A 13,424-nucleotide genomic window follows, 5' to 3' on the forward strand; every position below is an offset into this window, starting at 1 on the left:
CTACATTGGTTAGTTGAAATTATCAAAATTAAAATGGCTAACTTGATGGAGGTGAAATTTAATAATTTATTCACTGTTTTAGCTTGAAAGTAAAAATAACTTAATTCGCTTACCACACAAGTTTTCTGTGTTGTTTTTGCTTTTATCTGAATTTTAATGTAGAAAATGGTATTATTTCTTTTGGGTGAATAGAAAATGATTTTTAATATTTGTTTATTTATTTATTAAAGGTTAGGAAGCTAGGAGTGAGCCAAATTGATGATGGCGGTTCAACTAATTTAAAAACAATAAGGGTAAATTATTTGTCGTTGGATATCAAGTACTATTAAAATAAATTTTAACAAAACCGTTATTAAAAATAATTTTTTTAACGATTATTTACATGTTGCTATAAATTGATAATCAATGATTTTTTTATTACAATATTTATAAATTGTCACTAAAATTTATAATTAGTGACATTTTTTTGTGATGAATTTTTCAAACAGTTGTTCAAAGTTGAAAATTAGTGACCTTTTTTTGTGACGATTTTTTTAAACTGTTGCTAAAATTTATAATTAGCGATATTTTTTGTAACAATTTTTAAATTGTCGTTGAAAATTAACAATTAGTAGACATTTTAAAATAAGATTTGATGAAAAATATAATTAATTATCATAAGACTTATTGAATAATAAATTTACTTATTAGGACATGTACGTAAGTTTCCTTTAAAACAAAGCAAGCCCAACCAAAAATAATAATTATAATTAATCAAAACAAATTAAACCTTATGTTGGGTATGAAAAACTTAGATTGTGTTTGGATTTAAGATTTGAGGAGTGATTTGCGAAGAAAGGAAATGTGATAAAAATATAAGTTACAGTATATTTAATTTAAAATTTTCATTTTATTTCATTTTTTTCTATAAATTCTTTCTTAAATTCTTTATTTAAACACACTATAAGACTCTTTGCTTATATTTAAGTGATTTTATATTTTTTTTATTTCATTTCATTTTATATTTTAGTTAGGAAAAATTATAAGTAGAGATTTGTTCAAAATACGTATTCACTTTTGTAGTTTAGAAAATTTGCAAATATTCATTTATCAAATTTTTTTATTTAACTAAATTAATTGAAAAACAAAATTTCTAACTGCTCTCTTACACGAAAGTAAAAGTATATGAATTATTAGTTGAAATAGAATTTTGACATCATTAAAAATTGTTAATTGACTTGATTTATTAATAAAAAAAAGTTGTTTGTTATGAAATTAGAAATTTCAAAAGATAGGATATAATTTTCAAAATTATAAAAAAACAAATTATACTTTAAACAAATATTAAAAGATGTATTTGTAATTTAATCTTTTAGTTAATTTAGTGCTCTGCAACATTAGTCTTTGCCCAAATTGATGATATAATAGATTTGTGCCAAGCAATTTGTGTAGGCCCAATTTTATTCATCGGTGATGTAGTAGATTTGGGTCCAAATTTATTAGGCTATTTAACTATCTAATATTGAAGACCACCAGAAGAATGGGCTTTTCTCTCTCTATCAAGTCTGAACGGTTTGAACAGGATGAAGACGCGTGGCACAGACAAGATCGGGCGGTGAATAGGAGTCCACGTCGAGTCTCCAGTAAGGCCGCGTTTGGCTAAGATGAAAGAAACGAGTTATAGGCTTCGATAGATACATACATATATACATGTAAATGCCTCTCTCTGTTGTGTTTTTTTTTTTTATTCAAAGCCTCTCTCTGTTGTGTTGAAGACTGCTCCTTTCAATGGCTGCTTCACTTCTTCCCTGTCCTCCTTCCTCCAACAACTACAGGTAATACTTCTACAAACTATCAAAATTCCCCTCACTTTTTGTGTGCTTGTATATATATATATATATATATGTATATGCTTGTTTGAAACATTTTTCTTCTGATTACTCTCATGAATTGAATGTTTACCTTGGGTTATAACTTCATTGTTAATTCTCTAGGGTTTTATTCTGTTTAGTTTCAGCTATTATAATCCAATTTGTTACCTGTGAGCTTTTTGAAAAACCATCATAATAATAATACCATCTAGAGATACATTATCTATACTTTTTTTTTTGTTTAAATTATTATTATGTTTTTTAAAATTTAAACATTAGAAGATTTGTTTATTCCCCCTTTGAATTTCTTTCTTATTTTAATTGCAAAAATTTGATTTATCAAAGTTTAAAGGATGGAATGGAATAAGAGAGTTAATTGGGAGAAAATATTGCAAATGATTTGTATTTTAAAAATGCAAGTGAAAGAATGTGGATGATTTAAGTGAAACAAGACCCGTACATGTCATTATTTCAATTTTCATTACTAGTCCAATATTTCTTGTCCTTAAATGAGAATCTAAGAAGCTTGATATTCTCAGAAGGTGCACGTGCTTCTTGTGTTTGTGTTTGACATTGACACTCATTGGTTACATGTCTAAATGTGTCATCGGTTACATGTCTAAATGTGTCATATTATTTTGAAAGACAAACTTCAGAATACTTGGGAGACACACATGTTCTTTGCTTAGACATACATGAAACATATTAGAAGTCTGAACAAATTGACTTAGATGTTACAAAGACAAAAGCAAAATAATATAGATTATTCATATTAATCCCTCGTCTAAACTTTAGTGATTAATGTTATATTGCACATTTTATCATCTTCAAATGAAATATTCATATATAAGATATATAATAAATATATAAAATTATACATTTTATGCGTGTTCTCCATGTGTCGTGTCGTGTCGTGTCATGTATCCCTAAAAATTGATGTGTTGACGTGTTCATGTTGTGAGTCCGTGCATCTTAGGCGACAATGTTGCCAGATCTCAGAACTTCTAATACAAAGCAAGAATCAAGGCTTATGGAGCCCTCCCATCCCACTTTGTAGAGAGTTAAGTACCTCTCTTCTTTGACCTCCCTTTAGTTTGGCTAGTCTTTTTTTTTTTTGATAAATAAAATTTTATAACTAAAGCATCAAGAAGATGCACTAGAATAACAAGAGAACAAACCCCAAAAGCAGGGGACCTACCCAACTAAATCATCTACAAAATCCAAGAAAACAAATAAATTAGGATCCACCCTTCCCGACATCCAACTATATAGAACACCAAAAAACCGAGATTCTAACTGAAGCACCGATTGACTACACCCCTAAAAGTTCACCGATTCCACTCTAACCAAAGCAACCACATCAAACACAGAGGAGCTATTGCCCAAGCTCTCCGCCGCCTCTTCCCAACTCGGTACCCCCCCAATAATGAAGAACCTCCATGACCTAGCCCGGCTGAACCCACATCATGCCAAATAACGAAAAAATAAGTGCCCACAAAAGAAAAGCAACCGAACAATGAAGAAGCACATAGTCCACTGTCTCCGCATACGCACCACACATACAACACCAATTAAACATAATATAATGATGCCAATGAATCAAATTATCAATATTCAAAATCCTGCTGAAAGCTGTCATCCACACAAAGAAAGCCATTTCTGATGGAACACTAGAGAACCAAACTCGACGGTAAGGGAAATCTCCCCCTCCTCCCCCCCTTACCACTCAGAACCCAATAGAATGACGAAGTTGAGAAAACACCCTTAGCAATTGAAACCCCCCAAACCAGAGCATCCTACCCCACCCGACCAATCTCAACCCCATATAAAAAGGTCAACAAGTCCACCAACTGCCTAACCTCCCAATCTTGAGTTTGGCGACGCAACACAATATCTCAAACCACCCCCTCACCACTCCCACCCAAATAAGAAGTCACCAACGCATTAGGATCCATTGCCAAACAAAAAATCAACAGAAAACGCTCCTCCAAAGCAACCTCCCCACCGATCCTTCCAAAAACACACCCGAGCTCCATCAGCCACCCAGAACTGAATTTGGTCCCAAAACCCCATCCGCCCCAACCAAATACCCTTCCACAACCGACACCCATGAGAACCCCCAACCTCAGTACACCACTCACCCCTCCTCAACCCATCTTTAGAAGCCACCACCCATATTTTGGCTGGTCTTCAATTACAAGGGTTCATAAATTTGTTGCTAGTCTTTTTTTCTTTTTATTTTTTATGTAGAATATATTATGATCGTCAATCTCCAACTCAACCTATGATAGAGTTGGGGACAATTTACAAGCTTGGTATTTAAGTAAGTTTCAAGTCGAAGTGTGTTAAAGGCTATGTTTGGATTTTTGATTTGTGTAGGGAAAGGAAAGGGAAGGGAATATTTGAAGGAAGTAGAAGCTTCTTCTTCTTTCTTTTTTTTACTTTCCCCTTTCCTTCCACGAATCCAAGATCTAAACACAACATTAGGATCTTGGGGATTTCAAGAGAAATTCTGAAATGATTTCAATACTTGTATACTGTGCATGTGGAAAAGATAAGAACCTGAAGTAGTATTTGGGATTTTGTTTTTCTGGTCAATTTTGATGTTTAAGAATAATTTGAGAATGTTATTAGTTTGAATCTAGCCTGTTAAAGTGTGGATGGACACAAGTGTCGGTAAGGTAAAGTTTAAAACTTTAATCTCGCATATACTTATGAATACTTTTGGACTAAAGATTGTTCACTACTTTACTTTCTTACCATCATCCACATTTGTTATTTTGTTTGTTGTTAATTGTAATGTCTGTGTGGATGTCTATATCATATTTTTGTCATTTAGATGGTTCACTAGGAATAGCTTGTGTTGTAAGAATTCATACCTTATCTGAAGATTACTGCACAGCTATTGGGTTCATTTGGATGCTCTTTTCAGGATGGGTCAACTGTGTCTACACATGCATCCAGACCAGTTACAGAAAAGCATCATGTGTTTGTCTGTTCATATCCAAAGTAAAGCATGTAACAGTAAGTTATACATGATACCTGGAGGAGCCATTTCCGATCGCCATGTTTTGAGAACTTCTGCATCAGCTGGCTCAATTGAATTAGATAGCACACACCAAGGAAATGAAGCTTCTTTTAGTGTTTGGGGTCCAAATGATCCTCAAGGGTAAGAATATATTTAACTGATTGGACGTGTCACCATTCAGTTTTGGCTTGAGTTTGTTGATCCTACAGTATGCATATGTGGATGCACATGAATGCAGTTGACTAAGATTTTCACTTCTCTAGGAAAAATCTGGCCTAAGAAATTTGTCATCTGGCATTCTATTGTTGTATGAATATGTTCATCAGGTTAGAACTTTTTGATTTACATGCCAAATGATTATAATACACGATTACCTAAATGTTTCAGTACTAGAACTATCAATATGAACAGTGAGTCCCCTACTCTGTCATGTCCTAAATTGTCTCCTTTAATGTTTAATGTATTTCAAGGATAGTGTCAGCATTGAGTCATATTTTCAAATTGTTCAAATGCATAAATGTTTATATGTTTCACACTCGAAAACTAACCACAAGATTATATATTGATAGCAGGTCAAAAAAGTTGCTTGATTGCTCAAGGAATCCCTTGGAGGATACCACAGATTTTGAAGGACAGCTGCAGGAATTATTTGATGAAGTGAAAACAATGATTAAGATGGGGAATGAAAATGATGCCATAGACCTCCTTCGAGCAAATTATGAAGCTGTGAAAGAACAGATGGACTCTGGTGCTAGAGGTATAGAACAAGCTGCCACACTAGATGTCATAGCCTTGGGGTACATTGCTATTGGGGACTTGAAGATGGTTGGCTCCCTGTTGGACGTGGTAATTTCTTTTTGCAATAAATATTCTACACGCTGATTCACACAAAAATGTGTGTTTATCATGTTATAGGAAACTTAAGGATGGTTGAGTCTGTCTACATGGTAATTTATTCTTTTTTGGAAAGCATTTGAAACTTTGATTGACATGCTTGTCTACGCACTGCTACCGCATCTGTGTATGTGTGTATTACGTCTAGTCTGTCTTAATGTTACGGAATCAATTTGTAACTCTGCCATTATTGTTCATTGATGGAGTGACAAGCTGACAAATGGCTGTATAACTCTGTTACCAAATTGACTGTCAGGGTATAGTGGAGCTAATCTATACAGGGATAAAAAATTAGAAAGGAATTAATGTGATTATTGTCTTTCATTGGGTTAAATTGTATATAGGTTCATCACCTATATAAAAGTTGTTTATATGACATACATATATATGTATGTGCATGCGCATGTGTGGGCACGCGCACACAGCCTTGCACCCAGAGAGAGGGAGGAGGGAGATTAGGAATTTTTTTATTTTTGTTTCTTTCGTATCCTATTTTCTGATACCTTTTCCCCCCCCTTTTTTTTTTCTTTTTTCCTTGGGTGCATGTTCATGCGAGGACAGTTAGATGAGGTCGTTGATGGTTTAAAGGATGACGAACTCCTTCTCGATTCAGTACTAACACATATGGGAAGTATGTATTCAGCTTTGGGAAAATTTGAGGATTCCATGCTTGCATACAGAAGATCTCTTGAAATTCTAGAGAGAGAATATGGTAAGTCCAACCTTTGGAATTTCATATGTTATGTAATTCCTAGTTGTGAAATGTGTTGAAAAACGTTGTGTGGCTGGACGTGGCTGGTGCCAGTTAGCATGGTTGGACTAGGCACCCTTGCACAATAGGTGAAATGGGAAAATTTTAGAAAATTTATCCACACAATTTTAGTCCCAAATGCATCATGGAAGATTTGCTGGCTTTTAAGATTTGACATGCTTTCTTCACTAGACCATAATTGTACCAAAATAACATTTATGGTAACCAGTTTTCACAATGATGACATATGTAATTATCAAAATTTAATCAACAGGTTTTTACACTACAGTAAATGATAAAGGTATTTACTCAAGTGATCTGCTAGAGTGTGAAAATTTGCCCTTGGATGTTCATATCTTCATTAAATTAGGCACTGATTCTAGTTATTTTTATTGCTTCAAGAAATAATTAATACGATTACTTCTTTCTCAAGTTTGTTTAGTAAGCTCATGCTTAGTTTGTGAATGGTCCTAAAGATGTAATTCTAAGCATGTCCTCTAGGGGACACCCCAGCAGCTTAGGTCGCATTCCCCCAATAAAGAGACTCAAGTTTGAGTATCCTTACATTACCTCAAAAAAAAAATAATATAGTTCTATGCCTAATATGAATTTCTTTTTAAGAACTCTTGGTAAAACTTCTATGACTAAGATGAGAATTTCTTGAATGGTGAGAGGAAGGTTATCTCAAAGTTTAAGGGAACAAAATGATAAAGAAATCTCATAGTTATCTTTTCCATTTCATGTTTCTTGCTTGTGAATTACAAGGAAGTGAGGAACTGCAATTGCCTCCAATAGTATAGCTTATTAGATCTTTGTAGGTACATGAATACGGATGTCTGACGTGGTGAACCACACCATCACTACGGGGTTGGCTTGTCTGACTCTGCTCCTTACCTTGTCTTGCATGGCTCTGCTTTGAGCCTTGCATTGCCTAGCTCTTCTATAAGCCTTACCTTGCCTGGCTCTGCTCTGAGCCTCACGTCGCCTGACTCATTGCAAGCTATGATTGGAAAGACACTGCCTAGGTCAGGAGAGTGGCGTAGGAACCCTCTTAGGGTTGGTACGATATGCTCAAGATTACCATTAGGGTTTTTGACGTGGAGGCTAGAGTTGAGAGTTTTTCAAGGTGCCTCATCTCATCCTCCCTCATGTGAGTCTTAGACCATCTGTCCTTGAGCATGGGATAGCATGCAAGGGTGAACTCACCCCATAGCTCACCCGTCATATAGACAGAGGCATCCACCTCCACACAGGAGATGATAGCCAGATTCACCACCTCAGGCAAGCTTGGAGGCTCCTACTACACACACACACTCTCTCCTGTGTCCTCCCCCCCCCCCCCCCCACCCCCCACAAGAGCACCTTATTTCTCACTTCCCCCACCTCTGATGCCCTACTCACCAATGACTACCCATGAACTTTCTCAGTTTCATTACTAGATTTTCTCTTTGATGCATATGCTATCTCAATACTCAGACTTATTCAGCACAAACTCATAATGTGATATTGAGATAGGCCTTTTCTATTCTCGGGTAAAGAAAATGATGTTCAAGAAATATCAATAAAGTATGCATCTACTGAAAGCTGAAAAATGCTCCAAGTCCAAATTACTTTTTATTTGTTATTATACAAATATTTTACCACAATCTTCTGTCTAAAGATTTTTTTTTTATTGTACTTTTTTTTTTTCCATTCATTTTGTTGACACTGTTCTTTATGGCTTTCCTCTCTTTTTTCTTCTTGCTGCTCCTCTTGCACCACCGTCATCTTGTCCCTCTATTCTGGTGTAGTCAATCAGTCTTGGTTTCACATAAGAGTACCGTTTTTGCTGAACAGAAAAGCCTCCATGGATTAAGTAAATAAGCTATTTGAATAGTAAAAAATTAATGCGATCCAAAAATTCTTTTTGAATTTTTAGATGTTTATGAAGAATGTAGAATGATTTTTGAGTTCTTCCTTTTATTTACTTGAGCAATATTGAAGAGAATGAAATGTAATTGTTCAATGCATAGGTTGAGTAATCACGTACTAATAAAAGTAATTACTTTAGTCACCGCCTTGATCTTTGCAAATTCTAGTTGTTAGGATTATTTTTCCTAGATTATAATCGAGTCCATTTTGTTCTCCGCAGGACCATTGTCAGCACTAAATGGTTCTGCTGGTTGACACAGTACAAGCTGTTCTGGTTCTTGTTATAGCCATTCTAAACATTTTCTTTAATGTTCAGTAGTATATGCTGAAGACAGCAATCCAATGATTAAGTAAAAAGCTGCTTCTTGTAGGGAAAAATAGTGTTTTTCTTATCACACCGTTACTAGGGATGGCAAAAGTACTTGGTTCTATTAGAAGAGCCACAAAAGCAGTAGAGGTATATCACCGTGTGATTACTATATTCGAATTGAGCAAAGGTGCAGAGAGTGAGGATTTGGTGGTGCCTTTACTTGGCCTCGGCAATCTTTTAATGAAGGAAGGAAAAGCTATGGATGCTGAAATTCCTTTTATGAGGTAATTTGGCTCTGTATATTGCTTTCGGTGGTAGAGTTCAATATTTTTATGTGCTCTATTTATTGACTTCCTTTTGTTTTATTTTTTCATTCTGTGATGAATTGTAGAATCCTCAACATATATACAAAGTTATATGGGGAGAATGATGGAAGAGTTGGAAAGGCTATGTGTTCGTTGGCCAAGGTGAAATTTGCAAAAGGTGAACTTTGTATTCTTCGTTCTATACAAGTAGTTTTCTTCTTGATTTCCTTTAAGTAGTAGGATCATGTTAACACCAGTTCTTGTGTGGGATCAAAAAGTTGCTCATTCTTCTATGAGCATGTGACAGTGAACTTTTAATGTAGGAGTTCATTCATAGATGGAGATCTATTTCAAGTTTTTTATTACGGGTTCACGTTCCATTTTCTTACAGGGAATGCTGATGAAGCCATTCAATTATATATAAATGCTCTTCAGGTCCTCAAGGATTCAAAAGGTATGCCTTTGGATGACAACGTCATGGAAAAGATGAGGATAGAAGTAGCAGAATTGCTGCATTTAGTGGGAAGGTATGCCTTTGTTTCAGCTCTGCCACTTTTCTAATTAGGAAACCTCATTGTGCTCAGACTACAATAAATTAACTAGCTATGTTTGCATTTAACAAAATAAATTGATAGGTTGAGAAGCTTTAGGGATGTTCTATATCATGTGAGCATAATATCTCTTAATGGCTTTCCTTTCTCGGGATTTGGGTTAACATGTTGAATTTAGATGTGCTTAAGGCCTGTGTTTGCTCTTTTACTGATTATGAACCTTTCTTCTACCCATTTCATGCCAAACTCTTGATCAGTTCCTTAGAGTTGTCTCTATTCACAGATCTGGGTTAAGAATATTAAGTGTTAAAATATGTTTGCAAGAGTAATTATTATATTTGAAGGTATGATAATATTGGACGTGCTATTAGGTTATGAATTGGTTAATGGCCTAATGAGCAGGACAGATTGAAATTTGCTATCCATGTGCCGACCACAATAAATAAATAAATTTGGAATCCATGCAGCATGTGAATTTCTGGGAAATGGTTGATAAATTGAACCAAGTTTAAAAAAAATGGTTGCAATTGATTTTAGATCATTGTCTTCTCAATCATATATTGGTTGCTTTCAGAGGAAAAGAAGGTCGTAAGTTACTAGAGGAGTGCTTGTTCATCACTGAGAAGTATAAAGGAAAAGAACACCCTAGCTTAGTTACCTATCTTGTAAATCTTGCAACCTCTTTTTCATGCTCCAAGAACTTTGTGGAGGCTGAGCGCTTGTTGCGGAGGAGTTTGCAGATCATGTTGAAGACTGTGGGACCCAATGATCAGTCCATCACCTTTCCAATGTTAAATCTTGCAGTTACTCTCCACAACTTAAACCAGCATGAGGAAGCTGAGCAGGTAGCTGTGGAAGTTTTGCGCATCCGTGAGAAAGCATTTGGAAAAGAATCTCTTCCAGTTGGTAAGCTTATGTTGCCTTTTGCTATATAGTTAAATTGTTTTGGACATTTTGTCTTTTTGATCCTTTCTCTTTGATATGATTGTTGAAAGCCATCACTGCAATTTATAACTTGCACAGTTATCAAACCTAACGTTAATGTTAACCTGGTGAGATGACTTGAATCAAATGATCCATTGGTTCAACAGCCAGGTTATACTATTGTAGCTGTTGAACTGGATGATACAAACATTTATTTTGAAAATGATAGGGTTATGAAAAATATATAAACATTAACGTAGGGTTGTAGCTGTGAAGTATGGGTTGGGTTGGGGGGAGTGGTGTATGAGGAGGGTGGGTGGGTCTCATGGTTGTGGTTTGTGGAAAGGTATTTGGCATGGTTGGGGGGAGTTTTTGGAGCATATTCGTTTCCGGGTGGGTTTGGGAAATAGGGTAGGTTTTGGAAGGACCATTGGTGTGGTGAAGTGGCTTTGGATATCCGTTGATTTTTCGCTTTGTTTGTGGATTCGGATGCTTTGGTGGCCTCTTACTTGGGAAAGGGGTGGGGTTGGTAATGGGGTGGTTTGGGATCTTCGGCTGCGTTGGCTGGTCCAGGATTGGGAGCTTGGTCAACTATTGGATATTATGAGTTTTCTTCATAGGTTGCGTATAAAGGGGAGGGAGGAGGATGTTCTGGTTTAGGGGGGTATGGGTTCAAAAGGTGTTTTTTCCGTGTCCTTTTTTCATGAAATGTTATGTGGAGGTGGGGTGAGGGAGTTCCTTTGGCGGCGGATTTGGATTACAGCTTTTCCTTCAAAGGTGACTTTCTTTGTATGGTCAGCGGCTTTTGGTAGGATCCTTATAATTGATAATTTGATTCGACACGGGCATATTTTGATTAATTGGTGCTGCATGTGTTACGGTGATGCGGAATCTGTGGATTATTTGTTGATTCAGTATCCGGTAGCTTATCGTTTGTGGATGTTGGTTTTTTCTACTTTTGGAATTGTGTGGGTGCAACAAAAGGAGGTGGTGGAGTTCTTTGGGGTTGGAGTGGAGGCAGGTTGGAAAGCGGCGTCGTAAGGTTTGGGCTTTGGCCCCTTTGTGCTTAATGTGGTTGCTTTGGTTGGAGCGGAATCGGTGTGTTTTTCAGAGAGTTACTCGTTCTACATTTTGGTTAGAAGATAGGTTTTTGTAAGTCTTGTGTGGTTGGGTGTCAGGGCGTGTGGATCCTGATTTGTTTACTTTTTTAGACTTTCTTGATGATGTAATTGGCTAGTTGTTTTCCCTTTTTGGGCTCGTGTCTTTTGTATTCTTTAACACATTCTTGATGCTCTTCTTTAAAAAATTTATTTACTTATCAAAAACTATATATAAATATTAAAGAATTGTTGATATTGATATTTTATTTATGTTCCATTTAATATTTGAATTTTTGATAGACGTTTAATAAACAATGCATTACATTTACATGTATAGGTGAATTTAAATAATTAAATTCTGTGGAATTCGTGTAAATACGTGTGGAAAACCTCAGTGCCTATACAATGCACATCTTTCGTTCTTGTGATTATAGTAAGACCATAGTATTTTAGCCATGCTCACATGCTTGCTTGTGCGTATATATTTTGTGTTGAGAAATTAAAATATAGAGACAAAAGTTGCATAGAAGATAAAAAAAATAAAAAAGTAATATTGACAATTACAAGGAGGCGTGATAACTTGTGTTGCCTGGTGCATAAAAAGTTGAATTAACAATCTAGGTTATGCTTCATAATAGTTGTATGTTTATAAGAATAAATTCATTGTTACCCTGTCCAAATCTAATGCTAGTTCTAACTATGATTATTTAATATAATGAAATAGTGGCTCCCTAGCTTGCTTATCAGATTGACATTTATCTTTTTGTAATTCTACCCACAAGTTTTTTTTTTTTTTTTTTATTTAAATTTTTTTATTTATTTTAAATTTCTGTTATTTTATGTATTTTTCTATGATATGGCATCTCAGGTGAAGCTCTCGACTGTTTGGTGTCTATCCAATCCAAACTAGGGAAGGATGACATTGAATTACTGGAGCTTCTGAAGAGGGTTCTGGCAATTCAAGAGAAAGGGTTTGGTTCTGAGAGTGAGGAGGTTATGCAAACCCTGAACAAAATTGTATTCTACCTAGACAAAATGGGAATGAGAGATGAGAAATTTCCTATGCAAAGAAGGTTGTCTATGCTCAGAACCAAATACAAACATATGGTTCAGTATTAGGTTGTCATTGCTAAAGCTACTCTTCTGCTTTGAAACCTATATAAAATGTCTATATGGGACTTCACCTTTCATTGTGTCTGATGGTGATATCAATCTTCCATGTCATAATGTTTAAATGAGAAACAAATTATGCGTCCAATTCGAGCCATAGTTGTTACAGGTGGTTGGAGCAGCCAAACTGTTCTCCAAACTGTCAAGGCAACGCTACCCAAGCGACTAGTAGGCTACACTATCATCATCATCATCAACCTCATCATTCTCACTATCATCGTCATTTCCAATGCTTCTCTGCCTGAGAGTATAGATTTAATTTTCTGAATGTGAGGAAAAAAAAATTATTTTTAATAAATTTTAGTGTATTTGTAATTTATCTGAAATTTAGGGCAAATTATGTTTTACCTTACACAATCTCATATCATTTTACTGTTTTAAACTAAAAATTGTAACACTTAATTTCCCTCCTCTATTAATTTTTTTTCAATTTAGATCTTAATAATGAAAATATCCTTTTAGTTATATGAGTAAATTATATTTTACTCCCTTGAACTATCACTTAATATTAGTCTACCCCTTCAACTAAAAGAATGTTTAATTTTTAATTCAAAATTCAAATTTTAAGCTTTTATTTAATAATTTTTTTTTGTATTTTTTAGTTTTAGTAATTTTTTGCAAAAAATAATT

General features: G+C 35.0%; 1 protein-coding gene across 2 annotated transcripts; it reads left to right on the forward strand.

The window, feature by feature from the left end:
* The first annotated feature begins 514 nt into the window (after positions 1-514).
* On the forward strand, positions 515-12,882 carry LOC114303718 (Tetratricopeptide repeat (TPR)-like superfamily protein). 2 transcript variants are annotated; one of them, XM_082882066.1, is made up of 9 exons: positions 515-1,814; positions 4,783-5,019; positions 5,451-5,724; positions 6,334-6,484; positions 8,806-9,028; positions 9,136-9,227; positions 9,441-9,576; positions 10,175-10,506; positions 12,493-12,882. In XM_082882066.1, exons 1-9 carry the CDS (start codon positions 1,768-1,770, stop codon positions 12,741-12,743), a joined length of 1,743 nt encoding a protein of 580 aa, XP_082738192.1. In that variant the 5' UTR covers positions 515-1,767; the 3' UTR covers positions 12,744-12,882. The 2 variants fall into 2 exon arrangements, with proteins under 2 accessions (XP_082738192.1, XP_082738191.1); XM_082882065.1 differs by having other exon boundaries at positions 1,562-1,814; positions 5,448-5,724.
* Positions 12,883-13,424: the final 542 nt, after the last annotated feature.

Source organism: Camellia sinensis, chromosome 8, assembly GCF_055761805.1.
Source record: "Camellia sinensis isolate YWXY chromosome 8, ASM5576180v1, whole genome shotgun sequence".
In the NCBI taxonomy this organism is placed as follows: domain Eukaryota; kingdom Viridiplantae; phylum Streptophyta; class Magnoliopsida; order Ericales; family Theaceae; genus Camellia; species Camellia sinensis.

Bases quoted from the DNA above. Each gene is read 5' to 3' on its own strand.
- LOC114303718 (XM_082882065.1), top strand. From the start codon at position 1,768: ATGGCTGCTTCACTTCTTCCCTGTCCTCCTTCCTCCAACAACTACAG. The intron at 5,725-6,333 runs GTAATTTCTTTT...ATGCGAGGACAG, and splicing joins TTGGCTCCCTGTTGGACGTG to TTAGATGAGGTCGTTGATGG. The intron at 9,029-9,135 runs GTAATTTGGCTC...GATGAATTGTAG, and splicing joins GCTGAAATTCCTTTTATGAG to AATCCTCAACATATATACAA.